Source organism: Vipera berus (assembly GCF_964194415.1).
Source record: "Vipera berus genome assembly, chromosome: 1".
Classification (NCBI taxonomy): Eukaryota; Metazoa; Chordata; class Lepidosauria; order Squamata; family Viperidae; genus Vipera; species Vipera berus.
The window spans coordinates 27233023-27252398 of NC_138202.1; the positions used below are offsets into that span (position 1 = coordinate 27233023).

Sequence of the window (19376 nt, forward strand, 5' to 3'; positions counted from 1 at the left end):
TTCTGTTGGCTTTTTTGAATTAGCAGTTTTAGATTCTAAAAGTTTAGTTCCTAAAGAGGTAACCTTGTAAATAATTTTAATGTCATCTGGTGCAGGGTAGTTGCATCTAGTGCAACTTGGCTCTTTTATGACTCAAGGACTTCAACTCCCAGAATTCCTGAGCCAGCATGGCTCAGCTTGGAAACCTCTCTCTTTCCCCTCAGCGTGGCTGGCTCAGGATTTCTGGGAGTTGAAGTTCATAAGTCATAAAAAAGAGCCAAGACTGCAATAGGCTTTCCAAAGCCAATAGAGGCAGCTTTTTTTTTTTTTGCAAAAAAAAAGATGCCGGAACGCCGTTCTGAGTGTTCTATGAGAAAAAAAGCCCTGAACTAAACTAAAGCAATTAAGTGGTTAGGGTTGTGTTGGCAGTCTTGTTAACTTGTAAACTTGCATTGGCTGTGAAGGCCTTAAGACTGCTTCTACTATTAGTGTTTAATATAGAATTATCGTAGTGCTTTAACATTTTATGGAGTGTCCATATATGCCATCTTTCAGTCAGTATCATTCTTGAATTTCCTTGTAGCTCTTCCATATTTTCTTAAATTTCAGGAAGTCTAATATAATTCATTTCAATAATTTTATTAAGGATTGTATCAAACAAGTAAGGATAATACAAAGAATTAATGCAGAAATATATATTAAAAAGTGATTTTGTGTGTGTAGAAGAAAATGTAACCAAGCTCAGAGAGCACCAAGGACTACACACACATACACATTCACATAGGAAAAACCCCCCCAATCAATATCTAATTCAAAATTAAATAAATTAAAGCTAGCTAAAAATTAGAAGAAGTAACTGCCGTCTTCACCTGCAGCAAGTATAGTCAACACTAACATCTTACCACTGCCTGTTAAAACACTACTTCATATTCTTCATTCCATACCTCATCCATTAGGAAGCCTAATATATTTGAGAAACACTTTATTTCACATCTTCATGATTTTGCCAGCATATCACAACTGGAACATGGTGAGGTATTGCAGTTGTGCTGTTGTAAGAATCGTAAGCAATGTAAAGAAAATTTAAAACTATACATTTTTGAATACAAAAAATCCCCCTCCCCTCTCCCCAACCCCTCCCTCCCCTCCCCTCCCCACTCCCCGACTTCCCAGAGCTGAATACAGGATATAAAAATACAAACAAGCATAATCTAAAATGATAATTTTAATGGGCACTATAATTCAGTATGCTTACCTTGGAACTGCCATGTGAACTGTAATTACAAACAATCTTTTTAAAATTGAAAGTGTCAACTATGAGTCAGTACACAATCCTAGAAACCTGACATTTGCCTAGGTCCTATTTATGGAGGGTCCAGGTAGTATTACTTTTATGGCACTAATATGCTTCCAGTTGTGGAAACTCTTCCTTCTATGTGTGTTTTATATATTAGTAATTTTTTTCCCTTTTTTCATGTCAATCCTTTTTATTAGTTTATAATATAAAACACAAAAATACAAAAGCAAATAATAGGAAAAATAGGGGAGGGGGAAAGGGAAGAGAGAAGTGTAGAGAAGAAAGGAGAAAGAAGGAAAAGGCATTGGCTTCTTATTACCTTTGGTGCCGTAGAATAAGAAGTGACATAGAACCTCAACTTTTTACTTTTACATAGTAGTATAAACTAGCCATTTCTATATCAAATCTAAATGCAGAAGCATTTATACCTGCTTTTTACTCACCTTTTTAATTCCTGTCTGAAATCAACTTTATCATGGTTTTAATCATGCTGCCAGCAAGATATGTTAGTTGTGGTAAGGAAACATGTTGTAATTTCTAATCCTAACTTTCATCTCAAGTGGTAAATGTATTTATGGGTTTTACCTCATAAGGATGGTAAGTATGTGTAAGACAATATCTATTCACATGGTTGCCTTTCATGTGTTTGTAATCCCCCTGAAAAAGAGCTAAAGCAGATAGAATCTCAGGTTGACCTCTATCTATCCAGATTGTTTTTCCTACTACCAGTACCGTCACAACTAAGTTCTTACCCTCTTCCAAATATTCTCATATAGCGCTAAACTAAATGGGTGGAGAGGATATAAATTGTAGTTTTTTGAGCAAGTGTCTACCAGTAAGCCACTTCTAAACAATAATAGCTAATATCATGAATCAAAAACAAGATGAAGTTATTTTTGTTGTACATTTCAGTTAGCTTCCTAATAATCCAACTATTTCAAATTATGAAGACGGAATCAGGTTGGATATTTTAGTTCTTTAGAACTGCTGCATTTTTTTAGTACTTTTCATCAGGCTAATAAAAATGACTACTCCAGCAAGGATAATATAACTTCCCTATTTGGATACTCTTGCTGCTATCTAACTATAGAGTGGCTGCCATGTTCATATGGAGCTGCAGTAAATCTTGCCAGTATGTCCTCAGCAATGAGTTATGTGTTTTACAAAATAATTATATATATAAATAAAATGCAGGTGTTTTAAGCAGGCAAAAAGAAGAGAGAAAAGAACAGAGAGGAGCAAGGATATGATTGTATAAAGAGCAAAAGAATTGTTGCTTCTTTTCTGGAAATCTGTAAAGCATTGAGTTGGGAAGTTGCAGCTGTCTACTTAGATCTCTTAGGATCAGGTTTGAAACAAACTCATTGGAGGGCACTAAGACAACAACACTCAAACTTTGAAGCTGATATTCAACAAAGCCAAACAGTCAGAACCTGGCTGTAGAAGAAACAAGTCACTTTTTCTGCCCTGTTCTTAATGGAAGATGAATATTTTGCTAGATATGTTTTTCCAGGTGTTCATTTCATAGATTTCAGCCATTTTATTTTTGTATTAGGTTGTAATCTTTGTAAAGTGATACTTTTTCCCCTTCTGGCTTCTTATATGTGGGATTGGAAAATATTTAAAAACAGACCATAGTCATATCAGTAAGAAAATGCTGTAATTGTATGGAGTTTTCTCACCAATTTGTCCATGAAAAGTATTTCTAAAATCTCTAAAAGTGTAGACAACATTTCTAAGAGATAAAGAGAAAACAAATCAAATCAGGTGATTTGGGCAAAGTGTGGCATTCCATGCATCTTCTTTTCCAGTTGGTCAATGTAAATACTGCGATGTGAATGTGCCATACAAGAAAGAAAGAAAGAAATGTAAATACTAATGGCAAAGCAGCCTTCATGTCAGTATATTATGTGTCCATTTCCAGGTGTGATAGTGTAGGCTTCCGAATTTGATCAATTCTGTACGTGCTGGACTTCCACTTTGATGGCCATGTTGGCTGAGATATTATACACACTGAAAATTCTAACATATCTGAAGGACACGCTTGAGAAAATAGTGGCAGTGTAGGGTCAGCATTCATACATCTGAGAGGAGAATTTGCCTGTATTTCAAGATATCTTTTCCTAAACTGATGCCTTGGAGATATGTTAACCATAATTCCCTTGATCCTTAATTAGTAATGTCTGAGGAGTGGTGGGAATTGTAATAAGATATATCTGGAGAAGCAGTAAGCTGGGAAAACCTTCTGCAAGAAGCATCCCAAGTTGCTCTTTGTTCTTTTAAAGTAAAATCTGGAAGAAGAACAGCATTACAAAGCCCCCAAAATGTAAAGTCCATATAAACATTAAATAGAGAAACATTTTGCCTCAAATGCTGCTAAAATGCAACTGAAGCAGTACCTTAAGAGAATATATGTATAAACTTTTATTGCATGTTTGTCCTCTAAGTTTTAGGTTCATCTAACCAACTTAGCTAGTTGTCCGAAATCTGTGATGATTTTATGAATAGCAATGCCAACCCTATATAAGAATCATTATCAGAAGACTTTTATCAAGTGATAGATGAAAGCAGGACATTAAATGGCTGCACAGAATACAGCAACAACATGTATGTCAGAACAAAATGTTCTCAGTGTGAACAAGTAAGCTTATTCATGAGTTGTAGCAGAAAACTAAATTAAAATCATTTGTTTCTTCAAAGGACCATTCAAAGATTTTAGACTGTTGAAAAATATAGGTTCCCAAAAGTAAAGTTTATTATTGTATATAAAGACAGTTATTTAGAGAAAGGAAGAGTAGTTGGCACAGGACACGTTAAAAGAATGAAATAGGATGGCTAAGGTAAGTTTGGACAATGTTCAGAGGAAGCAGCATCTTTCATACCGAAAACATTTTCAGACCCAACCCATTGTACTTGTGTACATTTTGTGTTTGAAAAGTGTCTGCTTTGCCACAGTGGGAGCTCTGGCAACAGGTGTAATTAATACAAATTGGGTAAAAGGAATCTGAGTTGAACCCTTGGACTTTCAATGCTGAAAAGTCTTTGGCCTGGAGGTTGATGGTTCCAAAACAGAATATCAGCTATTTTGAGAGTAGATTTTCATGGAATACTAAGTACAGTTTGTGTAGATCTGAAATAAAAAGCAAAAGAAAGTAGGGGAAAGCTTTAGGAGCAAATTTAAGACATTTTGGGGTGCTGTTTGCTGTTGATGCTATTGATTTTCTATGACTGAATAGCATTAGTGCTACAGAAGACGAGAATAGTGTAGACCTAGAATCTTGTTTTGTTTGTTGTGTGCAGTTATTTTTTATAAGAATGAAAACTCTTGCAAAAATTGTGAGGATACTTAACTGGATATGTTATTGCAAAAATAATGAATTTTCAAACTTTGAAAATACTAGGCAGAAGTCAATGTAATTTTGGGTAATATATATTAAATCTAGGAATATATTTCTAATACTTGAAGTCTCAAAACACCCAGATAGTGCCAAGTTGGTGAAGGCCAACAAAGATTTAGATAAATTTAGATTAAAACAATTCAATACCTTCTCTAACAGTTTTCAATAGATTGCTTAGCCATGTTACATTTTATTATAGTTTAGTCAACAAATCATGGTTGTTCAAAACACTTTTACAAGTCACCTGGATTTTTAAGCCAGAGTCTAATTAAAACAGTAATACAAAGTTAGCTTAACTCCACTAAGATTTAGAGGTTTTTTCCACTGCTGTCCATATTGAGCAGGGATTTTTGTTATCACATATCCCTGGATCCTATGTTCTCTTGTCTACTGGTACTGATTTTCTTTCTGAGTAGAGATACACCCTCTATAGTTATACATAGTAGTGCCAAATGCAGCCTGTCAATGCCTCTCCAGAAGTTGCCATCCGTGTGCAATTTTTAACAGAAGGGTATTCTATCTTGCATAATTTTATTTAACTTTACATTTTAATTTACTTTTTTTTTCTTGGACCCATCCTTTTTATGGGAATACCATCATTGATAATGTCATTCAAAGATCAACTGTGGCCCTTAAACTTCAACATTGCTTCCTATGAGAAAGACCTGGTAAGTTTTTACAGGAAGCACAGGACTAGACTCCCAGGTCACACTTGGAAGTGTATCAATATAAAATATGATTTAAAAATTGTAGGCTTAGTGCTTACATATGGTTTATAGCATTTTCAACATCTTGCTAGACTCTTTTTCTATATGAGCTTGAAGCCAAATAAGGATTTTTCAGGTTTCTTAGCTTTTGTTTTTTGTGTAAATGAATAGCCCTTAAGTTGTTAGACTGGGTGATTACTGTAAAGAATGCCATTAAGGATAGATACAACTCATTAACCTTTCTGACAGCATTGCTTTAAAGACCATGCTTATAAAACATATAGTTGCATTATGACACCAGAATATTATTTTATGTTTCACCAGCATCTAGCATCTGTCACTCAATCTTGAAGGAAAAGTGCACAAACTACAAAGAATATAGAAATAAGTCAGATTTTTGGAATATACCTGTAGATATTCAGTGAATACAATAAAGATATTTGCCCGCTTAAGCATTGCAATTTTCTCTTGCGATTAGAAAATTTATGATTGTTCTGAGAACAGTATTGTAGAGTGATAGCCTGTTAGATTTTGGTTTCTCTGTGTTGGGACCTACATATTTTGCTGTATGTTCAAAACATACTTTAACTTCTTCCAAAAGCAATGGGAGCTCTTTGTGGTACATTGACATTCCTGAAAAGAAATATTTAATGTCCAGTAATGACCCTGGAGGACGTAAATATCTTTGTCTCAACCTCTGCTCTTTTCAAAACATCAGGAAAAAAGATTTTCTTTGATCATGTTGGTATTCATTTGCATATAGCCTCACTACATATGTCTAGTGTAGTGGTGGCAGTGTGCAATCCACAGTCTAGTATCTAAAGTTCTCTAGAAGAGATCAGTTGAAGACCTGTTATAAAAGTTGTTCCTTTTCTGCAGCTTGTGTAAAAAGGAGAAAATAGAAGTCTATGAAAGAGAAGCAAGGAGGCTTGGCAAGAGAAGAGATTTGTTTCAGCTTCCTTCAGTTACATCCAGCAGATTATGCCCAGGTTGACAGTATCCCTCAACAACAAAAATAAAAGATTGACCAATCCTGTTCAAATATCTTACATGGCGATAGGATGCAGAATAGCACCTCAATGTGTAATAAAGAACTGGGCTTTTTCGAGACTCTTTAACTTCTCAACAAGATGGACTGGAGGTAGATCTTTTGGAGGTGCATTTGGGGCAGTCCAGATGGAGACTTCAGAAACTCACACCCATCTCTTGAACACAACATTAAAAGAGAAGCTGTCATGTCAGTTTTGATCAGCTAATTATTAAGTCTCTGAAGCACAATTTGGAACAGATGACATAAATCTTCTGCCATTGCATAGTCATGCTAGATAATTAAGGAAGGGAAGGGGAAAGAGTTTTCAATCCTTTAGAATTGAAGATAAAATGTAATTTGCTATGCATATTAATGAGAAAGGAAGATTATAATTTTGTTTGCCTTGAAAATAATGCAAACCAATCCAAAAGCCTGATCCTGGAACACAACTCACATTTTCAGGTTCCTTAAATATAATTTATAACCATGAGCCTTGTATTAGCCAAGTTTACATCCAATCATTGGATGTCATAGTATAACAATGATTTCCTGCTCTGTGTTTAGTTTTAGGTACGGTTTCAGACAAAGTTAGTTAAGTATATGCTATATTGAGCCAGCTAAGGGACGCGGTGGCTCAGTGGGTTAGGACGCTGAGCTTGTCGATCAGAAGGTCGGCAGTTTGGCGGGTCGAACCCCGAGTGACGCGTAACAGAGTGAGCGCCTGTTACTCGTCCCAGCTTCTGCCAACCTAGCAGTTCAAAAGCACGTAAAAAAATGCAAGTAGAAAAATAGGGACCACTACGGTGGGAAGGTAACAGCGTTCCGTGCGCCTTTGGCGTCTAGTCATGCCTGCCACATGACCACGGAGATGTCCTCGGACAAGCGCTGGCTCTTCGGCTTTGAAAAGGAGATGGGCACCGGCCCCTAGAGTCAGAAATGACTAGCACGCATGTGCGGGGGAACCTTTACCTTTACTTTTTTATATTGAGCCACAGAGAGAGAGAGAGAGAGAGAGAGAGAGAGAGAGTGATCTGTTTTCAGTGCAGTGGTAAGATTGTTCTTGTGTATCTAGTATTAATAGGAAAAGCCAAAAGGCTTTTAAATAAGGCTACTAAATAAACTTTAAACGTGTATTCATTCCTACATTGTTCCTGAAATCTGTGGTTTAAATTTGCAGACTGAAACGTAATTAGAAACTATTATTTTAACAGACTGAAAAAATAAAAATTCACTGGCTGAATAAAGCTGCCAAGATACTGTCTGTAAATAAGATCTCATCTTCAGCTATTATAGTAATAATGTTAATAATCTACATAACTACTAAATTTAACCCATCTAATATTTGATTTTCAGTTATTTGGAAAGATTTCCCCACTTTTTTTTAGAAGAAAGAAATAGCCATTTGAGGTGTTACTTATATTGTACACTGCTACCAAATATTAATGTATCTAGGAAAATCTGAATCATGATTTTGGTTCCTTGTGGAAAACAGTCTCACGATTTTTGGGCACTGGACAAACATGCAGGATCTTAGTGTTTTCTAAAATGAAGATAGTACTAGGCTGGCATTTTTCACTGTGTTGCTGGGTGACGTGTTCTGCAAATGACTAAATGTTCTTTCTGTTTCAGGGACAGAGGTCATATCCCATTTAAGTTCTCTTCCTGCACCAGGTAAAGTAGCTGTGAAGGTGCCATCTACTGATATAGAGGACAAGACTCTGAGCTTCAGTTCAGTTCATGGGAGTTCAGACTCTTCTGGGGCCGACACATTTTGAAATGTGCAGGCTTACTCATGCCTATAGGCATTTTGGGGAGAGGATGTTGACAGGTATTTGTCTGAAAATAATGTCACAGGCTAACTTTTGGTGCAGAAATGTTGCCGGCCATACTATTGTAAAGAATTGACTTGTCTTTTATGATCAGGAACTTTATATATATATATATATATATGTGTGTGTGTGTGTGTGTGTGTGTGCATTTTTAATAAAATATTTTGTGTTTTTAAAGTTTAAGTCTTGGTATTGTTTTTTTCTTTATTTTTTGAAATCACATGTTTGAGTGGAAGAGAGAGAGAATCAGACTGCCCAGTAAAACATTGATCTTTCTTACTTTGTAATGTTAAAAATAAATTAGCAACATCCGTAGGATTTCATGCCATACCTCAGGACTGAGCCTCAGAAGTTCTGTCAGGTCCCAAACCCCTTATTGTCTCCCTTCCATATATATATATTCTTGTGCTTTGCTTTGGGGCCTGCCATTTCGCTGGGGGGAGGGGGGATGTTTGTTTTTGCTTGTGATAACTTTCACTTTCTGCTTTCCTTCTTCTACCTCTATCCACTTGAGAAAGGAGTGTGTCTCCCTTATTAGGGAGACGGTTACAGAGAAACAAAACCTGGAGAAGACCTTGAGATGCGTGCCAGCTGTACCAGTTACCCGCTCATTGTGCCACCTGTGGATTGGCTGGATTTCAAATGGACATTATGACTTTAGTGGGAGGAGGAAGGTTGCTGGTTTAATTATACTGCTCAAGCGGGATTTTCTCTAGATCTTGCCTTGACTTTCCTACTGTTACTAGCCCCTAATAAAAGTTTCCTTTTGAGACAATGCCTGTTTCAAGAGTTCTGCTTTCTTGGGTGGTTATTTGAGGTGGGTCCTTACGTGTTATTTATGCTTGGTGTCATTGGATTAGGACCCTTTCCTACTATTGCAGCTGGACAAAGTTTCTTTATTCCATGTAATTTACAGATTGCTGTCTATACTTTTGTGAAGATCGGTGTAACTGGGAAAGAATGGAACCCAAGTGTGGTTCCTTAAGTTGGAAGGGGAAGGCTGTCAAACCAAACATGTTATTACTTCTGACATTTGTACAGATGTTATGGTATAAAGAAAGTCAGCTGTAGCATAAAATCCAACTTCCTGGTTAATATTGGAGTCTCAGCATATTTGCAATTTTACTTTTTGGCTTTTATCATAATAAAGGAATATTCCATGAGACCTTGCAAGGATGGTGTTGCTCCATTTTCATTTCTATTCATTCATTCCATCAATTCCAGGTTTTCTTATCAATGTATGGTTTGCTTCAGTAGCCCACCTATCATCATTGTCCTGGTTCCCCAACATCTGACACGCACTTTGTTAATCTGGGCGATGTCCATGTGTTTTCACTGTTTTTATTATTGTTCGCAGTTCAGAGTCATTGGTTTGAGATGGGTGACTGTACAATCACAAACCCAACGAAGGCAAAATGGAACAATTCTAAAAATGCCTTCATGGAATGATAAAGAGGAAACAGGGCATGTATGGACAGTGAAAGGAAAACATAATAAAGGAATACAATGCTGTCTTCTGAAACTATAAATGAGCTGAGGGTTCCAGAAGATACCAAGCACATCCAAAAAAAGAATACTTTGGGTATGCTAGAAATAAATGGATAACTGAAGAAAGGGCCATAGAAGATAGTGGGGAGCTGTGTAGCCAAATGGTAAAGGATGCACTAAGGCAGAAGTGGCTATGTCATATTTTGCATTTGTTTTCTCAGAAAGAAAATGGAGATGTAGCTGATTGTGATTTTGCCACTATGTAAGGAGGAAACTACAGCTTAGGCTAAGGTCAAAGAGAACTTAGCTAATTTAAATGAATTCCAAGTCTCCAGGACTAGATGAATTAGATCCCAGGATGTTGAAGGAATGCCTGGGATCACCTGACTGGACAGCCATTTGTCTGAAATGGTATAGGGTTTCCTGCCTGAGCAGGTTGGACTAGATGACCTCCAAGCTCCCTTCCAACTTTACTATTATGATTTATGAGAAGACTGGAGGAGACAAATGTCATTGCTATTTTTGGAAAAGAGAAGGAGAACTTGAGAACAGCAGGCTTGTCAGTGAACTGCCATAGCTATAGTGTTCTATGATAGTCTTTATAAAAAGGTACAATAAGCTGGATATTCTACTGTTTGATGGGCTACTATTAGCAAGCTGATTGAATATGTCAATAGAGTACTCATTAATGGTTCTACTTTAGCTTGGAATGAAGAATTAAGTGAAAAGCCACAGAACTGTGTTCAACATTTTTGTAATGCCTTAGATGGCAGAATCTAGGAGAAACTTACCAGTTTTCCAGATAACATAAAGCTGCCAATAATGAAAAGAAAGTCAAAATTATCTAGATGGATTTGAGAAGTTGATGGAAATTAATAGTATAGAATTTATCAAGGCGAAATGTAGGGATCAAATTCAGGTAGAAAAATATAAGGAAAAATATTGAAATCTGGCTTGTTACAAATATCCAGAAAGGGACCTGGATGTCTTTGTCAACCATCAGTTTAAAATGAGCCAGCAATTTGATGCAACTGTTAAAAAGTCAAATGTTAAATTGGAAAGCATTAACAGTAGAAGAGAATCCAAATTGCAGGAAGTAATTGTTCCACTCTACTCTGACTTAGACCCTATTTGAAGTACTTGTCCCATTCCAGGGACCACAATTTTAAAAAACCTGACAAATAGGAACAAATTGGAAAAGGACTAGCATTGATTACACCCTGGCAATTTCTTAGAGACCATTGAGTCTCTGCTGTTGCTGGAAACTAGAGAAGATGGGGCTAGCACATCAACATATTGTGTGAGGATATGTAGGAACATAGAAAGTTATCTAACAGCTCATTAGATTCTCTCCTTGATAGTAGCCCAAATCTGTTTCTAACCAAAATCTCAGCCAGAGTTCTTTATCATCTGCTTGCTTCTTGATCTTTGGCCTAAGATTATCTTTAACGCAAAGTCTGTGCTCACTACTACTTTTCTTGAGAGAATTTTAATAACCAGGCTTATGTGAGCTATTTTATGTGAAAGCATATTACAAAACCTCTATTTCCTAAATTGCTGCTCTCTTAATTTCTGCTTTCCTTAAATGCTGCATTTTCCTTTCCTTTCCTTCACCAAGCTCTGCAGGTCTCTTATTTAAATCTATCAGCTTGTGCTTCCATTTTCCTCTTTTTCTGTGGCTAAATAATTGCTCCCAAGGTACTGATTTTCTTTATAGCCACTCCCTCCCACCTTGCCTGGGAAAGTTCGGCTACCTTGCAATTTGCCAGGCACTCTTGTGGACTATTTGCTAACTAGCTCACCCCACCCAGCCCCTTAGTTTCCAATTCAGTTACAACAAAAAGAAACAATCGCGCTCTAGTCTACAGTAGCACTGTTGCTTTTTTCTTTTCCCCTGGCAGGCTCAGATGACAGACACTGATTTGTTAAACAGTCATTTCTCTGCAAAGCTTGGATTCAGGTTTTGTACTTTTCCTCTGTTACAAAGACCGGCAGCAGATTCTTCTAGTGAACAGCCATTTCTCCAAGACATCACCACATTTTCCTCCAAATAACACCTAAAAACTTACCATGAGCTGAGCTCCAGGTTTATATATTTAAGCCCTTTGAGTCCACCCCTCACTTTCTAGAAAAGCAAAGTGACCATATGCAGTACGAGGAAGAGGCCCTATGACTGATGATTTCCTTAGTGTCTTAATTAGGTTCAAGGAGCAGAGAAATTAGAGAAAGAGAACGTTTGTGTTGTTGATAGAACGCTGAAAGAATGGAGGACACAATTTTGCGCCCGTTTTTCTCAAGTCTTGAGTGAGACTTGTTTCTGAGTCTGCATATGCAGGATTACTTTATAATGTGATAATAAGAGGTTAGGGAAAGATTGGAGATGTGGGTTGTGGAGCCAGAACCGTCAAGAATCAAATAATTGCAGCTCATTTTAGCTTTAGGGCATGCTTTGTGGGCTGAGAAAAGCATATTCAGCCAGGGTGGGGAAGGAGCAGCATTGGATTTTGGGCCACATGGCAACAGACTTTGGGCCTGTTTTAGAGGGCTATTTCCTGACTGCTAATAACATCAAGGGAATTGTGTTTTGAATCACCTTGTGGTAGAGAGATTACCATTAGCTGCTGGAAGAGTAATCTTGTCTCAATATCCAGATTATGGCTGATTAGCAGGTGTGCAGGAATTTACAGGTAGATCTTGTTTACTATCTTATTCAGCAACCATTTGAAGCTCCAGTATAACTGTACTGAAAAAAATCACTTCACGGTCAATGCCTGCATTTATGACCTTTGCAGTGTCCCTCAGTCATGTGATTGCCATTATAATTAGTATGCATTGCCCTCTGCCTGATCTGTTCCTTTTATTTCTCCCCCCCCCCCTTTCCTTGCAGAGAAGGCAGTTTGGAAAAGAATGGATTAGAAGAGAGGAAGCAGATACACAATGGGAATACATATCAAAAAGTATGAGGCAGTTCTGAACATGTTTGAGGCTGGGAGCTGCAAGCACACTATGCAAACAGCTTGGTATATTCTCCATTCTGTGCCTAGTTATTCTCCTGTAATCCCTTCCTCTTCAATATTTATGTTCTGCTAGGAGAGGGGAGGAAAAAACTGGTCAGATATAAGCAGTGCTTTTTTTGTAAAAGAAAAAGGTGCCAGAACTCACACATGTCATACAACCCACCTTGCCTACCCTACAAGGTTCCATCCAAAAAAGGTGCCGGAACTCCGTTCTGAGCGTTCTATGAGGAAAAAAGCCCTGGATATAAGAGAGATTGCCAACTGCCTTAGTTTTTTTTCCTTTTTTCTCACCCCAGAGTGGAAAGATTGCATAAGCGCAGGAGGGGAAGCAGGGGAAAGAAAACCAAACAATCTCTGTAGGCAATCTCTCCTGTGCTTGACCCATTTTTTCTCTTTCACAGAATGGAAAGATTGGAGATGAAAAGGATTACAGGGGAATAAGCAGGCCTATAATGGGGAACACCCTCTCTGTTCACATAGAATGCATCCAGCTCCCAGCCCTGAATTCACTCAGTGCTGCTAATGCCGTTGCATTACTTTTGATATATATTCCCCACCAGTTTGTATGCCTGCCTACTCTCTTCTTCTCCAATGAATGTAAATACGGACACTAATTCTCTTCTTGCTAATTATCCCAGCACTGGGGTGAGCATTCCAAAGGGCAGGAATGGGGAAAAGAAAATCACAGACAATTCCTGCTTAATATTAAATGGTTACTAAATGAGCCATATGTAGCCTGTGGTCAGGGGATTCATGGGAGGGGAGTGTCAAAAAAAAGCTAAGATGGCAATCCTGGCAATGTAATCAGAATCAGAATAACAAGAGTTGGAAGGGACCTTGTAGGTCATCTAGTCCAACCTCCCCCCTGCCCAAGCAGGAGACACCATTTCTGACAGATGGCAGTCCAGTCTCTTCTTGAAAGCTTCCAGTGATGAAACTCCCACAACATCTTAAGGCAAACTGTTCCACTGGTTGATTGTTCTCACTGTCAGAAGATGTCTCCTTATCTCTAGGTTGAATCTCTCCTTGATCAACTTCCATCCGTTATTCCTTGTCTGGCCTTCAGTTGCTTTGGAAAATAGGTTGACCCCCTTCTCTGTGACAGCCTCTCAAATATTGGAACAATGCTATCATGTCTCTCCTGGCTAGTCGTCACTACACTAGCCATGCCCAGTTCCTGTAGCCGTTTTTCATATGTTTTAGCCTGCAGTCCACTAATAATCTTTGTTGCTCTTCTCTGCACTTTTTCTAGAGTCTCAACATCTTTTTTATAGTGTGGAGACCAAAAATGGTTGCAGTATTCTAGGTGTGGTCTTACTAAGGTGTTATAGAGTGGTATTAGTACCTCTATGTAAGCTGCATGTGCACCAAACACACATCAAAGGGGGGATGTGAGCTTCTATCATATGTTGCAACATCATCTTGACTTTTTTGACACCCCTTCCATATGTCTCTGCCAGTAAATCTAAAGTTTTCCATCTGTTTAGTACACTTTTCTTAGCACTCAGAAAGTATTCTGCAGCTATTCACCTTTCTCTTTCTAATAGGTGTTCAGTGGAAAGAAAAAAAATATGTGAACAGCTTGGGGAAGATATTGGTAAAGTTGTAAATGGAAGATGCCAATGTTTGGATTCCTGTGAAATTTCTGTGAATGAAGCAGTTGGTGTGCAAAAAGGAAGACTCATGTGAAAGTACTATTAGCTAAAGCAGCTGAAGGAAAACAGCAAAAATATACTTCATATGCAAGGAACAAGCAAGAAAGCATACTAATGTACATACTAATGTGTTTATAATTTATTTGCACCATGACAACAAAGGTGCTTTTCCTTGATACTGCTATAATTAAAGCCCAAGCTATAACAGCCAATTTCCATGGTTTTATTAATCTGTTTTACAGTGATGGCCCTTTAACCTTTTTCAATATTTGATAATACCTCTTATCAGTGCTAACAGGGAAATCACATCTTTCAGATAAGCAAAAAATACATTGGGAAGGTCAAGAATAAATTTAATCACAAGGGTTTGTTTTAAAGGTAGGCTAAATCTGCAGCCAGAACTCTGTTTTAAAGGAGTAGGATAATTCAGTGTATGTGATGTGTAAAGACAATTACAATTAAGGAGTGAACTTTTTAAAAGAAGTTTTCCCCACCCTAGCACTCATCATTGTTATTCCACTGTAAAGTGAGAGAAGCAGAAAGCTTCATTATTCAGATTCCTTGCAAGAGGTGAAAGGTAGGATATAGTGTGGGAACTATTTATTATTTATTTTATTTAGTAAATTTTTTTAAACCAAAATCTAAAGAAGAAAAATGGCTGGCTTTAGCTGAGAAACCCATTCCCTGAAAATTCCCAGGCAAGAAGGCAGGGGAAGATGAAAGTTGAAGTGTACCACATCTGGAAAGCTTGGGCCAGAAGGAAGGATGAATATCAACAATCCAACTATTCAGGAGAAATTAAATTTGATCTAGGTAGATAGCTAATTAAGCAACTTATTTTAGCAAGTTCCTAGCCAGTGGTCAAATATTATATAAATAAATAACTTACAGACATATAGTTAGATTCTTGCACTCCTGAGGAAGCAAATTGTCTCTACGAACAACAGAACACGCAGCTTGCATGTCCTTTGCTCCTTTGACAGCTGTAACCATTACATGGGGTCATTCTGTACTTTGGATCTCTTATATCTCCCAGAATTCCCCATTAACTTGGGAATTGCAGTCCCAGTAGCACTGGAAAGTGCTAAGTTGGAGAAGACTGCCTACTTACATAAATAGCATGCAATTTCTGCTAGCAATGCTACAAGCAAAATTAATAGTACAACAAGCTTGGAACACATTGGCAGGGATCAAACAACATAGCTGACCCAGTTAGTTGCTCATGCAGATGCAATCTCCAGTGACCCAGTCATTCAGGCTGGCCATTTTCTATGTTCCCCAGGCAACTTTAAAGGAGACTGGGAAGCTGTCACGTCCAAGATGTTTTCCTCCCACTGGAGCAATTAAAACAAAAGCAAAAATCAAATCCTGCAGGGTCCAAGTCATGCAGGCTCACTGCTGACTTGGAAGGAGAAGAAAAAGATGCAATTGTTAGCTATGAAATTTTGGCCCAGTGGAAGCAGAGGAAGACTCTGTGGTTTTCTTTGCAGATAAATATTTTAGAAATTAGAAGTCAGATGCAGCCAAAACTTTGTGAAATATGATCTCTCCCAGGGAAAAATCTTTATTTACAAAAAAGAAAACGAACAAAACACTGTTTAGTTCATCTTCTGCCAATATCTTCCTGGGAAAACAGAAAAGCCGTTTCTCTTCACAGAAGGAAGACATAAAATATGTAACTAGGAATGATTTTGTCTGAAAAATTTGGCGCTGAGTAGATGTGAGGAGACACCAACTGTAGAGTCAGAAGGTGAAAACCTAATTGTGGTGAGAGGGCTTGCAGTTTCAAGCTGATGCATTGTTGTTCCCCAAACAGGTCTTAGCCTGGCGCTGAAACCAATAAAGACCACCAGACACAAGGAATGACATTTTCAGCGTCTTTTATTGGAGTACTCTGGCAAAAGAGCCTTGGTGGAGCAGTGGGCTAATGCCTCCTTAAGTAACACCAGCTGCCTGCAATTAATGCAGGTTCGCATCCCACCAGGCTCAAGGTTGACTCAGCCTTCCATCCTTCCGAGGTAGGTAAAATGAGGACCCAGATTGTTGGGGGCAATTAAGCTGACTTTGTAATAATGCCGCTTGGGGGTTGTGTGAAAGCCCTAATAAGCAGGCATGTACATAGAATGAAGGCTACTGCTAAGCTTGTAAGCCGCCCTGAGTCTTCGGAGAAGGGCGGGATATAAATGGAATTAAAATAAAAAAATAAATAAAAAAATAAAAGGGCTTTAGCAGTTAAAAGAAGCCAAGCTCACGAACAATACACAAACACAAATTTTATAGTTATGATTAAAGAAGTTAACACCCTAAGAATCACTTATTGGGGTTTTTTTGTGTGTGTTTCTTCTACTTTACCCTCCATACATTGCATCTTTATGCTAATAAGCTTTCTTATCAAAAGGGGTGTGTGATTTACTATTATATTAAGCAAGAGTTTACTAAAGTTTATGTGTCTTGGCTAACATCTTTCTATCTTGTCCTTCTAACTTGTAATTTTCTTGTTGCTAGGCAGTAGTGTCCCACCATTGATTGGTTACTGGTCTTGTTACACTCATCGCAGCTGCAACTTTCTGCCTCAGCAATTCCTTTAGCAAATTTTCCTAATTCCAACCTGAGCCCTTCAGCATGACTCTACAGGCATCCCTGGAAATGAGATTTGAGGCAATAATCTTAATGATGCCTATGAGTGTGAGTATGAAAATGTGTATAATTCCCAGTCTGAGTCCCACACTTTAAACCAGTGTTTCTCAACCCTTAGCAACTTTAAGTTGTGTAGACTTCAACTCCCAGAATTCTCCTGGGAGTTGAAGTCTTTGCCAAGGTTGGGAAACAGTGTCTAAGCCAATGATGGCAAACCTGTGGGCTCAGCATGTCAAAAATTTGGAAAACACCTAACTTGATTCTGCTAGAGTGTCACACCCCTCACCTCAACAAAAGAGAAACAATTCTCTACCACCATCACATCTAGGCCAGCCTGAGCAGCAGCACTTGGTACCACTGACACCGGGTCCACACTAGAGGCCCAGCCGTAGTGCCAGCACTGCCACTGTCTGGTGTTGTTCCCCAGGATCTGCCATATGCCACAAACTTTCAGGCAGAATTTTTATAAAATGTTTTATAGATGGCATTTAGATCCTAAAAAATTAGCATGTATGTATCCGAATTATCAGCCTAAATGTTGGAGGTGTGGTTGTGATGATGCAACCTATTATCATATATGGTGGACTTGTAAAAAAGTTAAAGCTTTTTGGATTAAAATTTGGTGGAATATGCAGAAGATATTTAAGAAAAAGATAAGGTTTTCTCCACAGTTATTTCTGTTGGGTATTACTACAGATTGTACTGTTATAGATACTAAATTGATGTTAAATTTAATTACGGCAGCAAGACTCTTGGTAGCGCAATATTGGAAGAAGGAGGAACTGCCTACTATAGAAGAGTGGACTTTGAAAGTTTCAAACCTGGCGGAAATGGCAAAGATTTCAGCATATTTGAAAGAACACTCGCAACAGAGATATATTTTGGAATGGAGAAGATGGATCGATTATATTCAGAATAAATATGGGACTAGAAAGTTTCATTTAGTATATGAATAAGTATTAGTATTATATGATGCATTATTAATTAGTTATTATTATTTAGTTATTTAGTTATGTTAAGAGGAGTTAAAGTGCGATAGAATTTAAAGTGTCTTTTTTTAGTTGGTTAGCATATTTTAGCTTAAGTTGGTTAAAGTTTATACCCTGTATTCAGCTCTGGGAAGTCGGGGGGGGGAGGGAGGGGAAGTGGGGGGGAGGGGAGGGAGTTTATGTTTTTAAAATGTATTTTAAAACTTTTCAATAAAAAAAACTTTTCAGGCGGGGTTCTGTTAACAGGCCCCTGCGACCTACCTGAGGCCGCTCCAGGTCCCATGAGACCTTTGTTCTTCAAATGGCTTCAGAGAATCCTCTTCGGCTGTCTCTGCAGCCTCTGAAAACCATGCAAAAGCAAGCCCTATTCTTGCACAATTTTGGAGGCTCCAAACATTATACAAGCACACCGCTGCCTTGTGCAATTTTCAGAGGGCCCAGAGACTGCATGAGAGCATCCCTTGCCCATTCTTGCATTGCCTTCACAGCCTCCACAAATTGCCTGAGAACAGGGCATGCTTTTGAGAATAATTGTCAGGCATTGGTGAATACAGGCGTGTCACCCAAAATATTGTGGCGTATCACTGTTGGCAGGTGTGTCATTGGTTTGTCATCACTAAGTTAAGCACTCCTCTGTATGTTTTTCTTATATGGTAGTCCTCAACTTACAACAGTTCATTTAGTCATTGTTCAAAGTTGCTAAGGCACTGAAAAAAGTGACTTATGACCGTTTTTCACAGTTACGACCATTGCAGCATCCCCATGGTCATGAGATCAAAGTTCAGACACTTGGCAACCGACTCATATTTATGTTGCAGCGTCCCATGCTCACGTGATCACCCTTTGAGAACCTCTGACAAACGAAGTCAATGGGAAAGCCAGATTCACTTAATAACCCTGTTACTAACTTAACAATCACAGTGATTCATTTAACAACCATAGCAAGAATGGTCATAACATGGGGCAAAATTCACTTAACAACTGTTTCAATTAGCAACAGAAATTTTGGGCTCAATTGTGGTCACAATTTGAGAACTACCTGTATGTGTTCGTCACACCCCATACAGACCTCAAGACTGATAAAAATTCCTTCAACTAAATCTATGACTTTAAAACTTGAATATGAAGGAAGCAGTCTTTTGGGAAGAAAGCATTTCTTCCAGATATGAAGACATGAGAAGTTCTTGTAAGTAGCTGAACTGACAGCTGTGAAATATACAACAAAAGACAGTTTTCCTGTGGGCTGCTGCAATTTGGCCATTTGCTATGCTGACACATCACAACTGTTTTTTGTCTTCTCGAGCTTGGCAATGCCTGATGAAGTTCTCCGCACTTCACCTCACAGGGTCT

The 19376-nt window shown here is 38.1% G+C and overlaps 1 protein-coding gene across 5 annotated transcripts in view; it reads left to right on the plus strand.

The window, feature by feature from the left end:
* Positions 1 to 14606, plus strand: part of KIAA0586 — a 95269-nt gene extending 80663 nt beyond the window's left edge. For 3 of the 5 annotated variants that reach the window (XM_081313156.1, XM_081313154.1, XM_081313155.1), the window contains exon 33: positions 8041 to 9015. In XM_081313156.1, coding sequence (XP_081169282.1) covers positions 8041 to 8186 — 146 coding nt within the window. In that variant the 3' untranslated portion in view covers positions 8187 to 9015. Of the gene's footprint in view, positions 1 to 8040; positions 9016 to 14292 lie in introns of those variants that run through there. The other 2 variants (XM_081313157.1, XM_081313158.1) reach the window with 2 other exon arrangements.
* The last annotated feature ends 4770 nt before the right edge of the window (positions 14607 to 19376 follow it).